A 24038-nucleotide genomic window follows, 5' to 3' on the forward strand; every position below is an offset into this window, starting at 1 on the left:
CCAACAATCAGGTGAGCTGCTCCAAGCTGGAAGTGCTTATTCCAAAGAGTATTTGGCTGGAATTAATTTCCTCTGACATCACCAGAAGTGATCTTAACAGGGTTCCCCTTCCTCAAAGATTGTGTAAATACTTCCAGCAACCAAGTCAGCAATTCAGTTCCAGAAAAACACTCTTGCATCTCTCGCTGCAGAAGTCAGAGCTGGCTCAAAAAAATCAAAGATCTTGATTAAAAAATCCTCCAGCACAGGCAAATTTGCTGTAAAAATCCCACGGAAGAGAAAAGGCTGCAGCCTGGACAGAAAAACTGGTGAAAATAAATTCAGGATACCAGAATTCAGCAGTTCCTTAGGACACAGACGAAAGAACCATCCAGGAATTGGGGAGCTTTTTAAGCTCTGTGTTTTCTGCTGTTATTTCCAACAATGCTAAACAAACAGGCTCTCTAAAACGACCATAAAAACGAAGATTAAAGTTTTCATCTCCATCACAAAGCCTGCCAAAGAAACGAGGGCTGAGGAGCAACGACAAGCGAGTATCTTCAAGTGGAGCATTTGCAATTCTGGCACATGGCCCCAAACTTGGAAAGGCAGCGCTGGCACCGCTCGAGGAGCAAGGAAGGGCTCAGAAGGAACCGAGTTGATGATGAACTTGAGAAATGAGGCGAGAGGAGAACTTTGTTTCAGTCCCTGCGATGCAGAGCTCATCAATCACAGCCAGGGCACCGCCGTGCTCAGCTGAGCTCCAGATTTCAGGAATGCTCCCATTCCCCAAGGGATGATTTCCCCGCACAAGCTCACGGTGATGGATGGATACCTGCAGCCCCTCTGAATAACAGCGGGTCTGTTTCACTTCCAGTCCGTGCTTGGGACGGGCTTTGAATGACTTTGGTCAAGTACAGAGCAGCAGGAACCTCTTCAGTCAACAATGAAAGCGACCAGAAGAGAGCCCTACAAAAAGCTCACCTCTAGGTGTAGCAACTAAAACTACCTAAAACAGAAGAGGAAGCTGATCCTCCAGAGCCATTACTCTCATCAAATACCTCTTTTTTTTTTTTTTTCTTTCCTTTTTTTTTTTTTTAAAGTGAACACGACTGCATTTTTACCCAGGCAGACTGACAATCATTTCTGTTTTAGGTGAAGCACCAGGTATTCACGATAATCACCGGGTAATACACGGGGGCGGTGAAACAAAGGGGCTAAAAATGGTTGGATTTGGTGAAGTTGGAGGATGCCGTGCTGAAGAATTCAGCGCACACACACACACACACCAAGTTCCTCTGCTGAAACAGATAACCCAGCATTGCCGGGGTCAGGAAACCCCAAAATACCCAGGGCACCACGGCAGGCACAGCACAAGGTCCGACCCTTCGCAGGGAGCAGAAAGTGCTGCTGGAGCAGCACCGGAGCATCCTCGGGGTGCCACCCTGGGGCGACGCCACCACCCTGGGGCGATGCCACCATCCCAGGGGTGGCACCGTTGGGGCGACATCCCGAAGGGGGGGACGGCGACATCCCGCGGGTGACATCCTCGGGCATCCCCCCGCGGCCTCGCACGCCTTCTCCTGCCCTCGCCCGGAGGATGCGGGCGGGAGAACCCCCCCAGGCCGGCGGCCGGGGCTCCGCGTCCCCGCGGGAGGTGCCGGAAGGGACAAAAGCGGCGGCCCCGGCCCCGGCCCCGGCGGCCCCGGCGGCCCCGGCCCCGCGCGGCCCCCGCCGCGCCCCCCGCGCCGTGCCCACCTCGCTGCGGGTGATGCGGTGCCGCGCCAGCTTCACCACCGCGAAGTTGCCCTTGCCCAGCGTGCCCTCGATGTCGTAGAAGCCGACGCGGACGGGCCCGAGCCCGCGGGGCAGCAGCGCCGGGGGCCGCCGGGGCTCGGCCATCACCATGCTGGGCTCGGGGGGCGGCGGCGGCGGCGGCTCCGGCTGCGGCTCCGCGCGGCGCCCCCGGGGCCGCGCCGCCCCCTCCGCCACCGAGCGGGCACCGAGCGACCGAGCGGCGTCACCGCGCGCGTCACCGCGGGCGGGGCCTCGCCATGGCAACCGCGCTGGCACGGCCCGCCCCGGCACGGCGCGGCACCGGGACACCGGGGACAGGGACACCGGCACCGGGACACCGGGACACCGGGGACAGGGACAGGGACACCGGCACCGGGACACCGGGGACAACCGGGACACCGGGACACCGGGGACAGGGACAGGGACAGGGACTCCGGCACCGGGACACCGGGACACCGGGGACAGGGACAGGGACACCGGCACCGGGACACCGGGGACAACCGGGACACCGGGGACAGGGACACCGGCACCGGGACACCCGTGACACCGGGGACAGGGACAGGGACACCGGGACACCGGGACACCGGGACATGGCACGGGGACAGGGACAGGGACAGTGACACCGGTACCGGGACACCGCGCGGGGACAGGGACAGGGACACCGGGACACCCGGGACACCCGGGACCGGGGACAGGGACAGTGACATTGGGACACCTGGGACACCGGGACACTCGGGACACCCGGGACACCGGGACAGTGACACCGGCACCAGGACACCGGGGGGACCGGGGACACCGGGGACCGGGACAAGGACAGGGACAGTGACACCGGCACCAGGACATCGCGCGGGGACAATGCCAGTGCCACCAGCCCCGGCGGTGGCAGCCGCGGCGCCCGCGCTGTGTCCCCACTGGAGCGTCCCCTCCGCGCTGGCATCTCCCGGTCCCTGGGGCAGGTGGCACCGCAGCGCGGCCGGGTGCCTCGGGTGTCTCCAGCCACCCTCCATGGGATGTTCTGACCCGTTTTGGGGTGGAATTTGGGGTTTTTTTTTTAAATTTCTGACCGTTGTTCCTCATCCTGTCACACCGAACAGAGCCTGTCCCCATCCTGTGACACCCTCTGGGGCTGTTTGTACACCTTGGTGACCTTGGTGACATCGCCTCAGCCTCCTGTGAGCCAAACACGCCCAGCTCGTTTTTGGATACTGAGGAACAACCCCAGGCTCTCTGCAGCTTCCCGAGGAGGGGATGAGGAGAAGGAGGTGCTGAGCCCTTCTCCCAGCCACAGGACACTTGGGGATGGCTCAAAGCTGTGTCAGAGAGGTCCAGAATGGAGATTATGGAGCATTTCTGTACCGAGAGAGTGCTCAAAGCCTCCCAGTGGCCCAAGCCTGGCAGTGTCTCAGGGGTGTTTGAATAGAGCCCTTAAATGACTTTTGTGATGTCCTGAGGTGGCCAGGCAGATGCGCAGGGTGATTTTTGCAGGTCCTTTCTCAGGGAATTATTCTTCTGTTTTTATTCCCTGCACACTTGGAAAGGCAGATTTGTGAGCTGTGTTGGTCCCTTTGGCCTGAAATGGTCTGAGGACCATCAGAGCTGAGAATGTGTGAAGAAATTTAAGGCCCTTTCTGCTGGATTTGCTTTTCAGTGCTGAATTTGCTTTTCAGCACTGAGTCCACTCATTCTGCTTTAGAATGTAAGTGTGCATTTAAAGGATGCACTTACTAAGTGAGCATTTCCAAGATGCACTTACATTTTCTAATTCCCCGTTTGTTTCAGCAATCTTTGCTCTCTGAGTTGACGCCTGTCCCTCCCTCTCCCCTGCTCCGTCCCAGGCTGGAGGACTGGTGCCTTCCTGACATTTGGGAACCAGGAATCACCCCTGGAATCTTTCAGTTCCCCTGACTAAACCAGGCCCATGCCAAAGCTGGTGGCACAGCACGTGCCCGTTGAATCAGCCACGGAGCTTTATGAACACACAGAGTGGACACAGATAAAAAAAGAAAACATAAAAAAGAGGAAAAGAGTGGAAGAACGCAAGGAACAAAGTCGTGTCATTCTTTCCCTTTTTAGGCAGGTTTGACACGTAAAGCTGCCTCATCCTCGGTGAAAAGTTCCTTTTGTTGAGTGTCAAGCAGCGATGACTGTTCTGCAGAGGGAACTGAAGGTCTCCGTGCAGAAATTAATGCTTGTCCTTCACTGCTGATGAGATCCCTCCAAGGAGTGACATTTGGGGATGACGCTGCTGCCTCGGGCTGCCATGGAGAAGCAGGGAGCTGCTGCTGCTCGATTTATCCCCTGCACAAGTTCTGGCAGTGAGTAACTGATGGCTGGGGTTAGTCAGACATCCACCCTTTCAGTGATTGATGGCTACGTGAGAGAGCCTTCCAGAATCCTCTTTGAACAGCAAATGGTGTCATCCCCAGCTGCCACTTGCCAAATTTCACTCCTCTTTCACCTCTTCTTCGCATCCAAACTCGGCGTGTCAAAAGTTGCTTTTTTTTCCTGCAGAATGTTACCTAATACTCCTCAGTCACGTCACCCCGAATGAAGTTTTTTAGCCTGCAAACATTTATTTGCTTCCTGCCCGCTTTCAAGCCTCATCCTGGTGAGGGTGAATGATTGATGATTAAGCCAGATTTGAATGATTAAAGCAGATTAATGGAAATGAACGACTGAGCCAGATTTTGGTGCTCGGAAGGGAAAACAACTGCAGAAACCTCACCACAAAGCTGGAAAGTTCAGGGCTTAAAAACAGGGCTTAAAAACGCAAGGAGAGGAACTTCACCCATAAAAATCATCCTCTGTAGGGCAGATTTCAGGGCTTCTGATGATGGTTTTTGCTCTGCTGCAAGGAAAGGGATTCAAACCCCTCCCAAACGGGGCTGAGCGGATTTTCCAGGACATCAACGTGGAGCGCACATGCCCTCGTGTGGTCGCTGCTCCCGCACATCCTCCCGCAGCTGGGATGCCCCAAAGGAGGGGTCAAACTTACAAAATCCATAAAAATTTATAAATTTTCCTCGCTTTAATAACACCCAGCTCGTTCAGACCACTGCCCGAGCCCAACCGGAGGCTCAAGAGGTCGGATCACACATTTGGCTTTGCACAGCTGAACTCCAGCATCTGACAAGTTCTCCCCCTCATTTTCCTCTTTTTCAGTACCTAAAAGATGCTTGATAGCTGCCAAAAAGAAAAAAATAAGGAGGCCAGGAACACAGGATTAAAAGTGGACAGACTTCTGCTTGATTTGCATTAATTACTGCATTAGAAACTCCAGATACCGTGAGTGCCCAGCCCTGACCACTCTCCTCTATCAAGATTTTGCTTTTCAGGAGAAATTGTTGCCCGCTGAATGCTGTTTTCAAAGCAATTAGAAAATTATTTATTTTTTAAAGGGATTTCTCCTTTCAGGGCTTTATTTGCCCCATGTCCTGGTGGAGGAACTGCTGTGACACTGCAGCCACAGCACCTGGGACATTTAGGAAGTGAGAAGCAGCTGTGACAACTGAAACATTTCAGTGTTTGCAGCAGTCAGCAGCAGCTCAGAGATCTGAAAACTTCTTCCTGCCTGTTTTGGCAGAAGAGATTCATGGCTATGCCTGCACTCAGCGCTGTTGTTGTTTCAGCCACATTTAAAACAACTTTTTGCCAAACCTTTGTTTCCTCCCAGCTTATGAATTGATTTTTTAAAATTTTCCTATTTATTTATTTACATGCAACTTTTAGGCAACCAAAACACATTTAGGTGCTTCATAGTCTTGTCCTGCAGCAGTGTTGCTCGACTGGAACCAGAACATCACCTGCAGAACAAAAGGTGTGAAATATTTGTGTTCCTGCCCAGCACTCTTTGGTTGCTCGGTCGTTCCCCTTTCACTTCTTGGTCTCTGCCCCTTCCAGCAGAATGAGGGAGGGAATTGGAGGAGTAAAAATGACCAAACTCATGGGTTGAGATAAAGAAATTTAATAGGCACAGTGAAAGTCACACACACGAGCAAAGCAAACCAAGGGGTTCCTTCCCCACCTGCCGTGTTCAGCATCTCCAGGAAAGCTCCATCACACACGACAGGGAACTTGTAGCACCTTTGAGGAGGACGAGGTCTGTAAATAAATAAGGATTTTGGATTGTCCTTCAGTTTCAAGGCATATCTTTGGTACAAAAAGGAATGGGGGGGTACTAATGTGTCATTCCTTGGTGCAAAGCAAAATCTGTACATTCCTGTCAGTTTGGATCTTTAAAAACCCCTATTCTTGCAGAAAATAGAAGAATAAGAGCACAATGCAAAACCGGGACAAACACCACACACACCATTGTCACCCTGATTTTTTAAAGTTTTTCTAAACCTTCTGATGTTTACATTCTTGTAATGAACTTTCTCACACACTTTCTGTAAATAACTGATTGTTTGCATTCTTTTATGGAGGAGGAGAAATCTGATGGACTGTTGGTTTGTCCACTGTCACTTTTGGAAATCTATAAATGTTGGGAGTCAGAAATTAAGCTTCTCTCTTTTTTTACCTTGGAGAGTTGCATGTCCACGTTGCTGTCACAGACACATTTTATGAAAAATCCTTTTGCTGGGATCTTTTTTCCAGAGAGGCCTCAGAAACAAAATGTAAACATTGATTATCTGCTGCTGTGGAATGCAACAGGTGCATCTGGGATTGGTCTCATGTGGTTGTTTTTAATTAATGACCAATCACAGTCTGGCTGTCTCAGACTCTCTGATCAGTCACAAGATTTTATTATTATTATTTTCTATTTCTTTCAAGCCTTCTGATGAAATCCTTTCTTCTATTCTTTTAGTATAGTTTTAGTATATAATTTTCTTTTAATGTAATATATATCATAAAATAATAAATCAGCCTTCTGAGACGTGGAGTCAAGATTCTCATCTCTTCCCTCATCCTGGGGACCCTCACAAAACCACACATCCTGTTATTGAACAAGTGCATAGAAAGGGCAAGAAAAGTCACGTTGACACCCAAAAATCCAAACTCCAGTGGGGTTTTTTTAGGTCCATTTCCTCAATATCCATAAATCTCATTGTCCACCCAGGTGGACTCCTTGCTCCGGCCCACGCGGTCCCCGCAGAGCTCGTAGATGTCGTTGGTGACAAAGCCACTCTCCGTGCTGGCCAGTGTCACCCAGCCCCTGCTGGAGGGGTCCTGGGGGTCCCTGCAGGGGCTCTGCAGCCCCTCGTGGGCACGGAAGGAGGAATTCTTCGTGCCAGGCCTGGCCCCAGCCAGGTCAGCTTCGCTCTGCTTGTGGAGCACCCTGGAGATGTCCAGCCTGGGGCTGTCCCTGCCGGGCTGGGGCAGCCAGGCCCGGTCACCCTTGGGGGCCACATCCAGCAGCTCCTGTCTCCTGAGGAGGGGAAAAGGGAAAAAATATAAAAATAGCACAGAGGAAAACAAAAAGCAGAGCTCTAACAGTGATTTGGTGACGGGCTTTGAGCAAAGCTGGGCCCAGGATGTTCCTTATTCCAGGCTGCTCTCCTGGGAAATCCCAGGACATGCTGAGGGCTGCACCAGCAGCTCCTGTCTCCTGAGGAGGAAAAAAGGGAAAAAATATAAAAATAACACAGAGGAAAGCACAAACTAACAGCAGAACTGTGACAGTACTTTGAGCAAAGCTGGGCTCAGGACATTCCTTATTTCCAGGCTGCTCTCCTGGAAAATCTCCGGGCAGGATCTGCTGAGGGCCACATCCAGCAGCTCCTGTCTGCTGAGGAGGGCAGGGCAAGAGGGAAACAACAAAATAGAGAGGAAAACACAAACCAACAGCAGAACCCTGACAGTGATTTGGTGATGGGTTTTGAGCAAAGTGGGCCCAGGATGTTCCTTATTCCAGGCTGCTCTCCTGGGAAATCCCAGGACGTACTGAGGGCTGCACCAGCAGCTCCCGTCTCCTTGGGAGGGCAGGGAAAAGGGAAAAACCATGAAATAACACAGAGGAAAACACAAACCAACAGCAGAGCTCTGACAGTGATTTGGTGATGGGCTTTGAGCAAAGCTGGGCCCAGGACATTCCTTATTCCAGCCTTTCCAGGCTGCTCTCCTGGGAAATCCCACGACCTGCAGAGCTCAGAGGTTGGGGCAGCAAAACTCCTCCTGACACTCCCAAAATCCCAGCCAGCATTCCCCTCCAAGCTGCTGTGCACACAGAGAAACCAAGGAGAGGACATTGCTAAACATTCTCTGCTCCAAATTCTTATCCTTTCATTTGCTGCATTTTTTGCTTTTGAAGGGGAACTTCTGAAATTCAAATCTTTATTAAAAAGGGTTAACACATCAAAATTGTAATCTTGATGATATTTTTTCCGGCCTCCTCTACAAAAATGTGATTTACATAGAATTTTACTTCTCAATTAACCCAGCCTAGAGCATCAACACCAGTTTTTCAGCATTTCTCTGGCTGCAAACGCTCCTGTGCAGAGCTTTTTCCAGGATGGTAAAATTAGCTGTGAACAGGACAAGGTGTCACTGCTAATTCAGAACACAAAAATTCCCCTCACCTCTTCATGAAGAGCCAAAAGCAGGAGATGCCTGTGATGGCCAGCAGGAGAAGCAGCACAGGAACGCTGGAAATCAGGATGAAGGCAAGGCCCTGAATGGGTTCTGGGGGCAAAAATGAAGCAGGGTCATGAGAAGAAATTGCAAGTTTTTCATGGTTTATCACAGATGTACAAACAAAACATTCACAATAAATATAATAATAAAATTCACAATAATAATATAATATTCACTGTAAAACACTCACAATAAACATAATAATATAATTCACAATACTGAAATAATAAAAGTGGTTTTTTCACACCCAAAATACTTGGCATAGCTTTGGATTTTGAACATTTTTACCTCCGGAGCAACCTCCTTATTCTGTCCTGGAAAATATTAAGGGAAGTTTTTTTTCCAGAGGTTGTTTTCTATATTCAGTCTTCCACACTTGGAGCCAAACACTTGAAATGAGGTTTTGAGAGCAGAATTTACCTCTGGCTCTCCCAGCTGTTCCATTGGCACCTTTCCTCCAGCGTTCCTCTGGGAACTTTGGCTTCCAGGCCTCTGTTGCCACAGCTGGAAAGAAGCAGCTTCATTAATTCTGCAGATTCTTTTTTTAATTAATAAAAAAAGTGAGGCTGAGAGGAGATTGAAGAGGCTGGGAGCTGCAAAGATGTGTGAGGTGCACTGGGATTCTTGCACTGCCATCCCTGCAGCATCACCAGCAATGGGGTTTTCCTTGCAGGATGGGGCAGGGAACAGCACAGGGGAAATGCAAACTGCAGGGGAGATTCTTTTTGGGTGTCCTTGACAATGAATGGCTGATAATTTAATAATTAATAATTGAAATAATTACTTTAATGATTAAAATATTTTAATAATTTTAGAAAAATTCCCATACAAATCTGTCCAACTCACCTCTTCGGGAATTGTCTATTGGAGCTCTCGTTGGCTTCTCTGGAGGAAAAGAGAAATGCAGAATTTCCCCATGAGTGAAATGCACAATTTCTTCTGTGTTCTCCCCCTATCTGAGACCTCAAACCCCTCATGAAAACCCCCAGGGAATTTATGCAAACCACAAGCAGCTACGGACACTGGGATGTTTTCCTGATTTGCTGAATAAATTAAAAACTGAGGGAGGCTCTCCTGTCCCTGTTAGGTTGGATGTGACACACACACGTGCTCAGTATGTAAGTAGAAAAAGTTTTTATTCTGTCTGTTCTCCAGCTTATATACTCTTAATAAAGCCTGATCTTAAATCAGTAACTACACCATAATAACTGATTATATTCATTGCTGCAAGGCAATTAGTGCCAATATAATTGGTAAGTGTTACAGAAAATTCTGTAAGTTTACAGCATTTCTGTAAAACAGAAATTTTGTAAATTCTGCGAAACGGAAATTCTGTTTCGCAGAATTTATGTATAACTTAGAGAAATTTCTGTAAGTTTTACAGAAATTTAATAAGGCAAGTATACACATCTACTTATGCACGTAGTCCAGATCACAAAAATTTTCAGGTATCTTTTCTAATCTGTTCCCATGCTGACAGCCTTGTCTCCTTCCTTGCTATGGATACACTGGAAAACCATCAATTATTATTTAATTATCAATTGTTGTTTAATTGTTGGAGATTTTTGCTCAGACATGGCTTGAAGGAAAAAGGCCATGACAATATACAGCTGATGGAAAAGTAAAAGGCTGCTGTAAGCAGCTAATTCTCACAGCCTGTTTCTGTAAACAACAAGAGTTCTCAGGCGTGTTTATGTAAACAGCAGAAGTTCTCAGGTTGTTTTTAATAACAAGTAAATATCTTGTCCTTGGATAAGGTATGGGAAAGCAAAAGTGACAAACATGAAGGCCTTGAGAACCTTTCATACCAGGGTTCTCAGGCAGTTTTCTCATAACAGGTGAACATTCTATCTTTGGCTGTTTTGGGAAAGTAAAAGTAAGTTTTGAGAACACAAATCTTGGTATTGAAAACAAAAGGAGGGGTTGATGTGTAATCTCTGACCTATGGTGAGCTCGAATTTTGCAATATGCATGAAGTTAATTAACAGTGTTATAAAAGGTGGCTGATTTGATCAATAAATTGGAGTCGATGCCGAATCAACAAAGATGGGTCGTCTCCCTTCACTTCAATATTTAATCATCAATTATTATTGATTGTATTAATTCAGCTTGTCTTGCAGACCAGCCCTCAAGCCCCTCTATAATTTCCCTATCACCCACCACCCTCCTCATTCCCCCTCCTGCAGGCCTGCAGCCCCACAGGGCCTCCTCACCCAGGGAGTATTTGCAGATGAAGTTGTTCTTCATGGTGCACCTGTCATCGTTCCACTGGAACATGTAGGGACCCCCCAGCCCAGGGGGGGCAGAGGGTTGGTGGTAGAGCACCACGCACACCTCGCCCCCGCACGACGGCTCGTCCACGTACCAATTCCTGGGGAAAAACACACAAAAACCACCTCAGGGCCAGCTGCCAGCAGCTTGGAGGGGGAAAAAAGCAGAGCTGGAGGGGTTGTGGCACACCCTGCAGCTCCGCTGGGGAAATGGGAGGGATGAAATGCAGTTGTTTGTTCTTTGAATTCAGATTTTTCAAACTCTGCAAGCAAGTCTGACAGATATCAGCGAGCAAAGGGCGGAGCCCCTCATAATTTCCCTTCCCTCTGAAGTTCCCTTCCCTCTGAAGGGAAATTCCCTCTGAAGGGAAATTCCCTCTGAAGGGAAATTTCCCTCCACTGAAAATGAAAAATGGGAGTTATGAAATGCAGTTGTTTGTTCTTTTAATTCAGATTTTTTCAAACTCCGCAAGCAAAGTGTTCAACAAGTATCAGTGAGCAAAGGGCTGAGCTCATCACAATTTCCCTTCCCTCTGAAGGGAAATTCCCTCTGAAGGGAAATTTCCCTCCACTGTAAATGGAAAATGGGAGTTATGAAATGCAGTTATTGGTCCTTTTAATTCAGATTTTTCAAACTCCACAAGCAAAGTGCTTGACATATATCAGCGAGCAAATGGTTGAGCTCCTCACAATTGCAACTCCCTCTGAAGGGAAATTGCCTCTGAAAGGAAATTTCCCTCCACCGAAAATGTAAAATGGGAGTTATGAAATGCAGTTGTTTGTCCTTTTAATTCAGATTTTTCAAACCCTGCAAGCAAGTTCTACAAATATCAGTGAGCAAAGGCCTGAGCTCCTCACAATTTCCCTTCCCTCCTTCCTGTCCCAGTCAGCATTACCAAAAGGTCTCAGCTAGTGCAATTAACAGATTTTTATAATGATCTTGAAACAAATTTATTTCTTAAATGTAGTGGCAATGAGCATGGACACCATGGAGTAAACCAGAAACGAGGATTCAGTTCTGGTCCCTGGGTACAACTTTAGGAATGTGGGTTTAGAATTCACTATTTTCTCGTAGACAAGGTCATTTCTTGAACAATAAAATAGCTCAAAATGAGCTGCAATTGTGCAGAGAAAGTCCAAGTTCTCCTGACTTCACTGAGCCTTGCAGAGGAGCTCAATTTTAACACTTAATTTTAAACCTGTGCAAAAATCATCATTTTTGCTCTCTCAGTCTCAGTGCCTGGGATTTTGGCACCTATTTAATGAAGAAAACTAAAAATCTGAAGCAGAACCTGCCTTCCTCTGTCAGAAATGCACCACCACAGCCTTGCAGATAATTTCTTTTTTTTGTTTTCCAAGAATAAACCTCACCACCAGCCACCTGTGCTGCTTTTCCAGGCAATGCACAGGAGGGAGGATTTTACAGTGCACTGTAAAATCACTGTTGGTGAGGAGATATTTTATGCAGCTCAGAAAACACCTCTGAAACCGCCCTGATTTTGCCAATTGTTCAATCCCCACTGATTCTGGAACGAGCAATGTTCTGCCTGCCAAAAATTATGGATAAGACATAAATAATTCCAGATTTCCTGAGGTTCTCAGCATGGGAGAACACCCATTTTAAATGGTGTTTTTCCAGCCATTCCAATGCTTTATTCCTCCCTCACTTCCTTCCTCCCCTGGTGTTTTCCTTGGCTCTGTCATTCAGCAGAAAGAAGAGTGTCTCACCAATGGAAGGCAGCAAAGCCGTGCCTGTTTCTTAGCAGCAGATTCTGGTTCCAGCTTCCCATTATCCACCCCCAATATCTGAGCCACGGGAGAGACTTTAAGATATCAAATAATGCTAAAACCTGCTTTTATTTGTTCATTTCGGAGTGACTGAAATGCCTTATGGGCTGCTCCCAGAGCAAAAAAGGTCAAAATTTCAAGGTGGTTTTTACATGTCTGATATAAGGATGCAAATTGGTGTCAGCGTTGCTGCTTTTATAATTTAATTATAACAAATCCTGTGGTTCCTTAAGACAAGGAGGCAGAAATCTAAAAAGTGCTGTGAAAACTTAGTTTTACATGTCTGCAATAAATCCTGCAGCTCTAATATTTTGCTGTCTCACAGGAAAAAATGTTATTCCCTCAGGAAGGGAATCACATTTTCATTATTCAGGGTATCAGGTATAAACTTTATGGGATCTGCAGTGCAGGAATCTTCATCAGGGGAATAAAATTTTTCATTTTTCAGGACATCAGGTACAAACTTCATGGGATCTGCAGTGCGGGAATCTTCACGTCATTTGTAGCTGCCTGATCAGAGATTCTAAGGCCACACCACTTGTTGTTTCCCCTCTTTTAGCCCCCAAAAATGATCAATTTAGCCTAAAGCAGCCACTCCCATGGAGCACCACCAGGAGGGTGATGGGATGGGTGCAGAAGTGCCACCGTCACATTTTCTGAAAAATCTGTTTGCCCAGGATTTTTCTCCTGGGAAGCTGGGAAGCCTCAGAGAAAAATGGAAACAATAATTATCTGATTCGCTTCTCGTGTGTTTTGCTGCTTTGGAATGCGGCTGGAGATTGTTTCATTGCCTTCATGTGAATTGTTTTGAACAATGTACATGGAATTGAACAATTGAACAATCCATATCAAATTAATGGCCAGTTGGAGCTAAGTTGTGTCAGACTCTGAGAAGAGAGTCAGGAGTTTTTCACTATTATCTTTTAGCCTTCTGTCTGTATCCTTTCTGTAATCTTTAGTATAGTTTAGTATAAGTAATATAATATAACATAGATCATAAAATAATAAATCAGCCTTCTGAGAACACGGAGTCAGAGTAACATTCCTCCCAACAATGGGGACCTCAGAAAACACAACACCGAAGGAGCACAAGTGACAGCTGGGACATCCCTGCCTGGATTTCTTGGACAAAATCCTGAATTCCCGTGCCAGCCCCACTGTGGCACCCCCATGTACCCACCGAAATTTGGACGAGCTCCCGTCTGACCAGGAGTAGAAGCGGTGACACTCAGTGCTGTTGTCCCCCTCCTCCTTCCTCCTCCTGAGCCCAATCCAGAAGTCTCCATCCGAGGCCAGGAGGCTCCTGATCAAGGATTCGATCAGCCTCTGCTCCGCTGGGCTCTCGATGCTGACCAGGTGTCCCCCGTCAGCCCTGCAGGCCAGGTGAGCCTCCTCGTAGCTGGTCCTGCGGGAGGCGTCGTGGAAATAAACGATTTTGTAGCAGGGTTTCTGCGTCCCACGCCTGCACACCGTCTGCCCTGCAGGGAGGGACAGAAAGCTGTCACAGGGACGGCGCTAAACGGCATCAAAATTAAAATAAAACATCGGTTTGCGTGAGTTTTGTGCTGTTTATGTGGAAAATACAACACGGGTAAAAGGCTTTTGTGTTACTAGGCTGGCAAATGGCATCTCCAAGTTTTTATTGCTGAATCTCAAAGTTTAGGTCCTTTCATGTCCTGCTCTTCTTGTGATTTTTCTGGGATTTGCAGATCCTGGGAGTTCCTCCCAAAGAAACACTGTGCCAGAGCAAGCTGGCACATGCAACCTCTTAAAAAGCTAAGTTCCCTGGCAAGGGTTCCAAGACGTTTTTTAAAATTATTATTATTTTTAAGGAGTTAAATGGTCAAAATTAGAGATTTCCTTATACAAGCAGAGATAGCAAGAACTTATCTTTTATGCAATATGTATCTATATGCAATAATATATATCTATATGTAATATAAATATACTATAGATATGAAATGTATATAATATATATCTCTATGCAATATAGATATATAGATATGCAATAAAGATAAAATGTATATTATATCTATAGGCAATAAATATACAATTTAGATATGCAATATAGATAGAATATAAATTATATATATATGCAATATAGATATATAGATATAATATAATATAGATATATAGATATAATATAGATATAATATATTATATCTCTGTGCAATATAGATATATAGATATGCAATACAGATAAAATATATATTATATCTATATGGAATAAATATACAATATAGATATGCAATATAGATATAATATACATTATCTATATGCAATAAATATAGATATAATATAATATAGATGTATAGATACAATATATATTATATCTCTGCAATATAGATATGCAATATAGATATATCTATATTCAATATAGAGGTACAGATATGCAATATAGATATAATATATCTATGTGCAATATTTCAATGGATATTGCAGTGCCACAGAATCCCAGAATACTTGGGGTTGGAAAGGACTTCAAACCCTCTCATGGGGACACCTCCCACCATCCCAGGCTGCCCCAAGCCCAGTCCAGCCTGGCCTTGGGCACTCCCAGCATGGGACATCCCCTCTGGCCAGGCAGGGCCTCACCACCCTCACAGGGCAGAATTTCTGATTTACATCCAACCTCAAACTTTCATTTTCAGTATCTGTACTGGAGATCACAATTTAAATTCCCACAGCCCAATCTCCAGCTCTGCAATGTTTCTGCCTGCCCAGGGAGTAAACAATGTCTGTTTTCAGGCTGTCACAAGCCAAGGACTGTCTCATGCAGGAGCAGCAGAGCTTATTTTGGTTCCGAGGGAAGATCAAAGTGAAAAGACACATCATCCAAAATGATGCACTCGGGCGTTTTTTTCAGCAGAGCAGTCCCAATATTTAGACTGTGGAAACAAACAGCTTTGTTTTGCTCAGTAAATATTTCTTTGCAGGCACAATCTGCTAACCTACATGTTTTTACAGAAGGAAAACATTCAGCAACACTTGTGGTGTGCTTGGAACAAATGGATAATACAAGGACAGGTCACTACAAACCCTGCCGTGGGATCACTGCTGGCGTTGCTTTATCCTTGTATGTTGGTCACTGGAGGAGTGGGAGTTTAAACACCTTTCCTACTGGAATTTTTCAGCAGTTAAATAGCCAGAAATGGAGTTTGCTAACATTTTGCACAGGGATTACAACAGGAGCAGGATTTTTACTATGACAGCGCTACTAAAAAATACATTTCTAGCACAGCCTGTGTTTCTCTTGGCAGTTTGACACTCTGAGAAAAAGGCAAAGCCCCTTACCTCTTCTGAGGGAAATGTCCACTGCTGCTGGGAGAGGCAAAAGGAAAACAGACAGCAGAGTGTCATTAAAAACCTGCAAGTCTCTAGCAACCCTCACAAAAACTGCACTCAGCTCTTCCCTGGTACACAAACACATTCTTTCCTCATTAAAAAAATAGAGGAAGAAAGTCTGTGCCTTATCAGCCGATTGCCATTGCTTTCAGCAGAGGAAATTCGCTGGAGCTGATTTCTGGCTGGATTTCAGCGCTCGGTTTGGGAGCCGGAATGCGCAGCTCCGAGCCAGCCTGAAAGGATTCCTTGTGCTCCTTCCCCTTCATCTCCTCCTCGCTCGGGGTCTGACTCCAGCGAGCGGCCCGGGGCAGGGCGGCGGGGAAAACCAGCCGGAAAAGTTGGAGAAGATCCCCAGAACGACCGAACCCAACCTCTCCCTGCATCACCGCGGGGCGACAGCATCCCTGCCCGTGTCGCGACAGCGCATCGCGACCCTCCCAGCCACAGAGGCGGGGGTGGCGGGGCCGGAGGGATATTTTTGGGTTAGAGAGGAACCTTACACGATCTCGGAGCGATGCCCAGCGATCCCCAGCCCCTCTTACCGCTGAGCAGCCGCGCCCCCGCCGCGCATCCCAGCGCGGCCGCGCACAGCGCCGCTGCCGCCAGCATCGCTCCGCGGGACGGGACGGGACAGCGACAGCTCCTCCTTCCTTCCCTGCCTTCCTTCCTCCTTTCTCTGCCTCCTTCCCTCCTCTTCCTCCTCCCGGGCTCAGTCCCGGCCCCGCGGAGCCGCCGCTGCCCCGGCGCTGAGCGCGCTCCCCGAGCCCCGCATGGCTCTGCCCGCATCCCTCCGACCCCGCTTTATGTCCCCATGGAACCCCCCCCGCCCACCGGGAACCACCCACGGGCGGGTCCGGCCCCGCGCTGGCCAGTTGGGATCGTTTGTTTGTTTATTTATTTATTTATTTATTTATTTTTCGAAAGGGTTTTCCTTTGCTTTCCAAGATGTGGGTTTGCTGCGGGGAAGCGGGATGAGCTTTACGGTTTCCTGTCACTCCAGCCAACCACTGACCTATTTTATCCATCCCTGATGTTTTTTTACATTTAGAAAAGCTTTCTAAATCTAACTATTTGGAATTTTTTTGTTTGTTTGTTTGGTTGGTTTTTTTGGAAAGGGTTTTCCTTCACTTTCCCAGCTGTGGATTGATTTGCTGTGGGGAAGCAGGATGAGCTTTATGGTTTCCTGTCACTCCAGCCAACCACTGATCTATTGTATCCATCCCAATCCCAGCTTTGTAGATCTAACTATCTGGAGATTTTTTTTGTTTGTTTGTTTGTTTGTTTTGGAAAGGTTTTTCCTTCTCTTTCCCAGATGTGCATTTGCTGTAGGATGAGCTTTATGGTTTCCTGTTGCTCCAGCCAACCACTGACTTCTTTAATCCATCCCAATCCCAGTTTTCTAAACCTAGCTATTTTCTAAAGCTAACTACTCTAAATCTAACTACAGAACCATTGCATATTCTATATTCCATTCTATATTCTGTATTCTTGAATCTAACTATTCTAAATATTCTGAGTAGGAAGGGATCACCACAAGGATCACTTCAAGTGCAAAATCCTGGGATTGGCTCCAAAATTTCAGCGTTTTTAGCCCTGGGAAGGGAAAGCACAGCAAGGGAATTGTGATTCCTGCATGGATTCTTGGGAAGCTGCTCCACACCTGATTCCTGCAGCCCAGGCTCTCCATCCAGCCCTGTTTATGGAATTTGGGCCAAGCAGACAGACTTAGTTCAGCATTTTAATAAACTTTGAGAAGAGGAAGTGCTTAATAGGAACCAACTGAAAAGCTTAAATAAAGGAGGAAGGAAAAAAAAGAGGCTTTTATGTCCAAAATGAAGACGTCATTCCTGAAAGTACCTTTTGAAATCTTGTTTTCCAGCTTATTTCTCCAATCTCTGCACATATCAGCTTTAATATCTCAGTGCTCCTCTGTACAACTGAGGAATTAAATTGTGTTAATTCAGATATTTGGTTCTTAACCTTCAGCTCATTTGTCTCTGCTTTGTATCCTGGGAATTACAGCAGGAGGAAGGAAAAGCCTTAATAGAATCCAGACCTCTTACTTCTGGATTTTATTCTCCTGATAAACATCCGGCCAGGCCAGGCCAAACCATTATAAATCAGTGAATCTGTATTTCACTGCTGATAATAATAAAAATCCCCAAATGGAATTCTGGCTTTATTGCTCAAATCCAGTTTCTGAGAGCTTTTTAGGGAGCGGAGCAGCCAGTTTGGTAATTTGGTTATAAACTGAGTGTTTGTGTTTCAGCGAGGAAAAACTTGGAGACAGCAATGGAAAAAATAAAAAATAAAAAATAGAAAAAATAACAATGGCCAGGCTGTCAAGATTCCTTTCATATTAAACGGAGGAATTTAGACTCACTGCCTTGTTTCTTGTGGTTTTGAGATAGAAAATTGTCCTTAATAACTTTTTTTAGCGCTCTTAAACTTCATTTACCTCCTGTGCCTGGCCTGGAATTTCAGAGTTCCCCAACCTGCAGGATCCTCTTTGCTTAAGGAATTCTTTTGATGAACTCACATTCTCTTCCCAGATTTATACAATTTCCAGGGTTTGCTCCTTTGGATTTATTCACATCTGAATCAAATCTGAAATCTGGATTTGAACACTAAGCAATATCCGTGACTGACAATAACCTGAACATTATTCTTATTCTATCCGCTGCATTAATTTGAATTTTCTTAGACTTATGGGATGCTTTTAGGGTGTCCTATATTTGTGTAACACCATTTACTGCTTCAAATGAATCTTTATGGCTGCCCAAAGCTGCAAATCCTGGCTTTCATCCCTGCTTGGAAAACCCCTCCAAACCCATCAAGTGCAACCTTCCAAGGAATTAAGAAAAAAAATTAAGAAATAAAAAGAAAGGGAAGCCTCAGTGAACTGCTGCTGGCTGCAGGCAGAATTCAGAGCAGACTAATGGCTGGTGATGGATGAGATTCCTTCTGGGATTATTGATGGGGAAGGGGGGATTGCTGACTCTCAGGAAAGGTTTGCAGAGCTCAGCACCTCCTGCAGATTGCTCTGCCTGGCCTGGCTCCCAAACCCAGCTCTGCACCGAAAATGGGGAGTGCTGAGCTAAAATTAGGGATAAAAGAAATCATAATTGCAGAGTCAGGCTGAAAATGCAATTTCTGTGCTTAATGGTTTGCCTGAGATTGCTTTATTTGTGGGAGTTCTGTTGATGGTGAGGCTCACTAATTAACCAGGTCAGTAATTGGGGTTCCAGCAGAAGTTTCCATCTTTTTTCAGGCCATTTCCACTCCAGTCCACTTCCAGTTCCCAAACGCAGCTTTTCACTAAAAATGGGGAGTGCTTTACTAAAATTAGGAATAAAAAAAAAGGAGAATTGCAGAGGCAGGCTGAAAATCTGAGTTTGCTTTATTTATATGGTGAGACACACTAATTAACCAGGTCAGTAATTGGGCCTCAGCAGAAGTTTCCATCTCCTTTCAGGCCATTTCCACTCCAGCCTGGCTTCTCCAAGGATGGAGAAGAGCTGCCACCACAGGTTTTAATTTCATTTATTCCACCAGAATAAATGGAGGGAGATGTGAGAACAGAGGCCTTGCTGAGCCCAGTCAGAATGGGAGTCAAAACCTGCAAATTTGGAGGAGAAAAAACCCAAAAATCCATTTTATCCTCATGTTTTTTAATGGAAATGAGGTGGATCACTGGGAAAATTATCTTGACAGGAGGGCAGGTCATGTTTTATTTCACTGCCTGTCTGTTGGTGCTGATCTCTGGTGTGCTCAGCCTGATTCCTGCTCCCCAATTCCTGCTCCCAGCGTTCCAGACCTGTTCACCTGGCTGTGTGGCTAGTGATTGTTGCTTTGGGCAATCAGCTAACCACACTGCCTGGCGGCCAGGCTGAGGGCAGAGCCTGTCCCTGTTCCTGTCCCTTCTTCCAGCCTGGTCTAATGAGCTCTCAGAGGTCATAACACCTAAATATGGATACAGCACAATATAACCAATATAACACACCTAACAGTATAACACGCCTATACATAGATATAACACAATATAACCAATATAACACAGCTAACAATATAACACAGCTAACAATATAACACACCTATATATAGATATAACACAATATAACCAATATAACACAGCTAACAATATAACACACTTATATATAGATATAACACAATATAACCAATATAACACAGCTAACAATATAACACCCCTATATATAGATATAGCACAATATAACCAATATAACACAGCTAACAATATAACACACTTATATATAGATATAACACAATATAACCAATATAACACAATATAACCAATATAACATACCTATATATAAATATAACACAATATAACCAATATAACACACCTGTATATAAATATAACACAATATAACCAATATAACACACCTAACAATATAACACAGCTAACAATATAACACAGCTATATATAGGAACAGCACAATATAATCAATATGACACACATAACAATATAACACAGCTAACAATGTAACACACCTATAAATAGATATAACACCATATAACCAATATGACACAGTATAACCAATATAACACATCTGTATACAGATATAACACAATATAACCAATATAACACAGCTAACAGGATTCCTGGTCCAGGAAAATTCCTGAGGATTTTAGCACCAACTTCAAGAAATCTAAGATTTTACTTCAAGTTACCAACGTGCAGCACATGCTGCTGTGGGCAAGTGAAACTCTGGGAACAAAGCTGTGGATAAATCCCATTATTGATGATTTTGCAGTAGGAAAAATGGAATGCTGTGCCTTGTTTTGGTGGCAGTGAAGTTAGTGATTGTGGGTGATGGAGACAATCAGCTAACTACACTGCCTGCAAACCAAGCACTTCTCCTGGAGTCATGGAATTCAAACCTGGAACGAAAGAAAAAACTTCCAGTTGTTATATTCATAGTCTCCATCTCCCCAAATGCTCTTAAAATAATACAGAATTGGAAATAATGCAAAATATTGGTCACATCATCCTTATTCTGCTAAATTCCAAATAGATATGTTTATATTATTCATATTTACATTCATATTTACATTCATATTTACATTTATATTTATATATATTTCCATTATATGTAAATACACATATTTACATCTATGCCCAATAAAAATTAGAGGTAAATATATATATTAGATATATATTTCTATTAGATGTAAATATACATCAAAAGTACATATTTAGATATATATAAACATATTATAAATATCCTATAAATATATATTTATATTTGTAGCTATATTTATATTTCTATTCATATTTCTATTATTATTCATATTCTCATATAGTTTAAATATATTTATGTAAAATATTTATATATATATTTAGTATTTAGATTCCTCCCTGCTCCCTTCCCCAGGAGCCTTTTCCTGGCAGAATTCCTCTGGGGATGCTCCCACCCTTTCCCCTGGGATGTTCCCATCTTTTCCCCATGGATTTTCCCACCTTTTCCCCTGGGTTGCTCCCATCTTTTCCCTGGGTTGGTCCCATCTTTTACCTGAGGATGTTCCCACCTTTTCTCCTGGGTTGCCCCCATCTTTTCCCTGAGGATATTCCCACCTTTTCCCTGGGGATGTTCCCATCTTTTCCCTGGGTTGGTCCCATCTTTTACCTGAGGATGTTCCCACCTTTTCTCCTGGGATGCCCCCATCATTTCCCTGAGGATATTCCCACCTTTTCCCTGAGGATATTCCCACCTTTTCCCTGGGGATGTTCCCACCTTTTCCCTGAGGATATTCCCATCTTTTCCCTGGGGATGTTCCCACCTTTTCCCTGAGGATATTCCCATCTTTTCCCTGAGGATGCCCCCATCCTTTCCCCTGGGGCTCCTGGCTCCAAGTGTCCCCAGGCCAGCCCTGCCTGGGAGCTTTGTGTACTCCTGTCACCATGGCCACCCCACCGGAGGGACATGGGGACAGCTCAGGTGGCCCCAGCCGTGGGAGCTTTGTTGCAGGAGAGGTTTCCAAGGGCAAAGCCAACATGGGGAACACACCCAGAGTTTGGAATTTCCACCCAAACGGTCTCAGGGAAGGGTGAGCCCTGGTGGCACTGGTGGCAGCCCCAGCTGGTGACCCTGTGGCTCCAGCCTGGTATAATTCCCACCAGGAATCCCCAGAAGAGCTCAGAGGGGTGAGGGGCCTGTGCTGTGCCACCTCCTGCGCCTCTCTCTTGGTTTTTGGGGTCTGCCCAGCCATTGGATCTCTTGGATCTGGCCAGCTCTGAAAATCATGGCACACACACAGAGGAAGCAAACCCAAAAAATTTAAACACTTATGGCAACATCTCCTAGACTTCATAAAATAAACCCAGGGAGCTTTGCAGTCTTTCCTTTGTTGTTTAATTTTAGAACATCCTGGGTCGACACCACTGGGGATATTTAGGTTTATTTTATTACTTAAATCACTAAATCTTAAATCAAATTTTAGCAATATGGAGTACTCAAACCCTTACAATTTTTGTGGTGGCGATCAGCATCAGCTTCTGGTTCACTCCAGTCCACAATAATTGTTTTTACAGAGACTGCATGGCTTAAGTACAGGAGTGTAAATTTGTAACCTCAAGTATGAGGTTTTTCTGCCTCTGATTTAATCCATGGAATTGGTGCTTGTGGATGTGCCCAGGGGAGTGACCAAACAAATGCAAGCTGCTTTTCCCTCAGATTGTCACCAAGGATGCTTTTCCCTATGGAAATCACTCAGCCTTCTTGATTTTTATATCAATATCTACAAACTGCAGCTGCTTACCTGGAGGAACTGCCTGCCATCCATCACCCACAAAAATCAAACGCCGTGCAGAGGGGAGATTGCATTTGGCTTCTTTATTCCCATTATTTTTAATCCTTTAAAGCAGGAAAACTGCAAAAAAAGTCCTGGAGGGTGGCTCCAGCCAGAGTGTGCTTGGGGGAGCTGTGTTTGCTCTTGGTTTGGGCTGCAGTTACTACAGAAACTGAGCCTGGGTCTGGCCCTGCCTGCCTCAAGCCTGGGCTTGCCTGCTGACCCAGGGACAGCTCATTTAATCTGGCTGAGAATGCTCCTGCCCGGCTGGGGGCCCATTTCAGCCCCACTCAAGCCTTTGGACACATTTTCCTGGTTCCAGCAGCTCTGGATCAGTCCCATGGATATCCAGGCACTGGTTTTTAGTGGTTTGGTTTTTTTTCCCTGCTCCTAATAAGAATTAAAACAGCATCATGCTCCAAAAGGCACAAACATCTCCTCATTTATCTCCTGCCTCCTCTCAGCCAGAACGCTTGGCTGTCCATGCTGGGTTTTGCTAAATCTGCTGGGATGAGAGGAATTCCTGCTTGGATGCAGCTGGGGATGAGCGGGAGCAGAGTTTGTTGGCTGCTCTTTAGTGGCTGTGCCAGTTTTGGTTCAGGAATTCCTGGGGCTGAAATGGGGCAGGGTGAGGAGTGATGAGGAAATTCTGCACTTCCTACCATGGCTGCTGCTGCTTTAGCAGCTCAAGAATAAATGGAAATCAAAGGTGAGAGGAAGAGGTCATGGCTTTTAATAGGTTAAAATCTGATATTGAGGAAAAATGATGTGAAATCAAAGAAATCAGACTTAACATCCTGACTTTGCCAGAAAGACAAAGTCATCCCTAGAGGAATCCCAATCTGTGAGTCTGGGATTGTCTAGGAAATGCAGAGTGGATTAAATGTACTGAGAAGAACTTAAAAATTAAAATTATGTGTATCACCCATCATTTTAAAGTGGCAAATCTTGCTCTTTGACATTCCCTGGACACCAATTTTGTCAGCTCAGAGAAGGAGCTGATGCAGGAATGAAGCCAAGGAGATTTGGGAGATCTTTGGAACAGGCTGGTAATTAATCCAGCACACACCTGCAGCTCCTGCACACCTGAAGGCCCTCACAACCCTCAGCTCCACATGATTCCTGTTCCATAAAAACCTGACCCAGCCCTGCCAGGGAAAGAGGGAGGAAACTTTGGCTGTTGGGGTTGCTCCTGTGAGGCTGAGCCAGGGCCCTGGGGGCTTTTATCTGGATTTTTTGGTGCCTCTTTAGGCTGTTTGTGAAGTTTATCTCAAGTTTTTACTGTCTCTGCTGTGAAAAGGTGATTTTTGGTGATTTTTTACATTAAAAGCTCTCTAATTGTAAGGTCTGCTGCTTGTAATGTATGTGACAAATTAGAACTACTATATCTTAAATTCTTTTTTGATTTTCTCAATTTGCTTAGTGCAGGTATCTTCCAGTAATGGATTAGAGTGGTTTTAATATCCCAAACTAAAT

General features: G+C 45.5%; 2 protein-coding genes across 2 annotated transcripts in view; both read right to left on the minus strand.

The window, feature by feature from the left end:
* SIK2 (salt inducible kinase 2) overlaps positions 1 to 1893 on the minus strand; it is a 35975-nt gene extending 34082 nt beyond the window's left edge. Inside the window, 1 exon segment of the mRNA XM_054291491.1 lies at positions 1738 to 1893. Within this exon segment, the coding sequence (XP_054147466.1) occupies positions 1738 to 1887 (150 nt within the window). The 5' untranslated portion in view covers positions 1888 to 1893.
* A 4909-nt stretch (positions 1894 to 6802) lies between these two features.
* Positions 6803 to 16373, minus strand: LAYN (layilin). The gene is made up of 7 exons (XM_054291488.1): positions 16295 to 16373; positions 13588 to 13885; positions 10563 to 10720; positions 9196 to 9234; positions 8770 to 8853; positions 8295 to 8397; positions 6803 to 7144 (listed from the first exon to the last, which is right to left on the minus strand). The coding sequence occupies exons 1-7, from the start codon at positions 16359 to 16361 to the stop codon at positions 6805 to 6807; spliced, it is 1089 nt and encodes a 362-aa protein (XP_054147463.1). The 5' UTR covers positions 16362 to 16373; the 3' UTR covers positions 6803 to 6804.
* Between the last annotated feature and the right edge of the window lie 7665 nt (positions 16374 to 24038).

This window comes from Melozone crissalis, unplaced genomic scaffold, assembly GCF_028551555.1.
Source record: "Melozone crissalis strain CALT ecotype California unplaced genomic scaffold, PUWL_Pcris_2 ptg000092l_1, whole genome shotgun sequence".
Classification (NCBI taxonomy): Eukaryota; Metazoa; Chordata; class Aves; order Passeriformes; family Passerellidae; genus Melozone; species Melozone crissalis.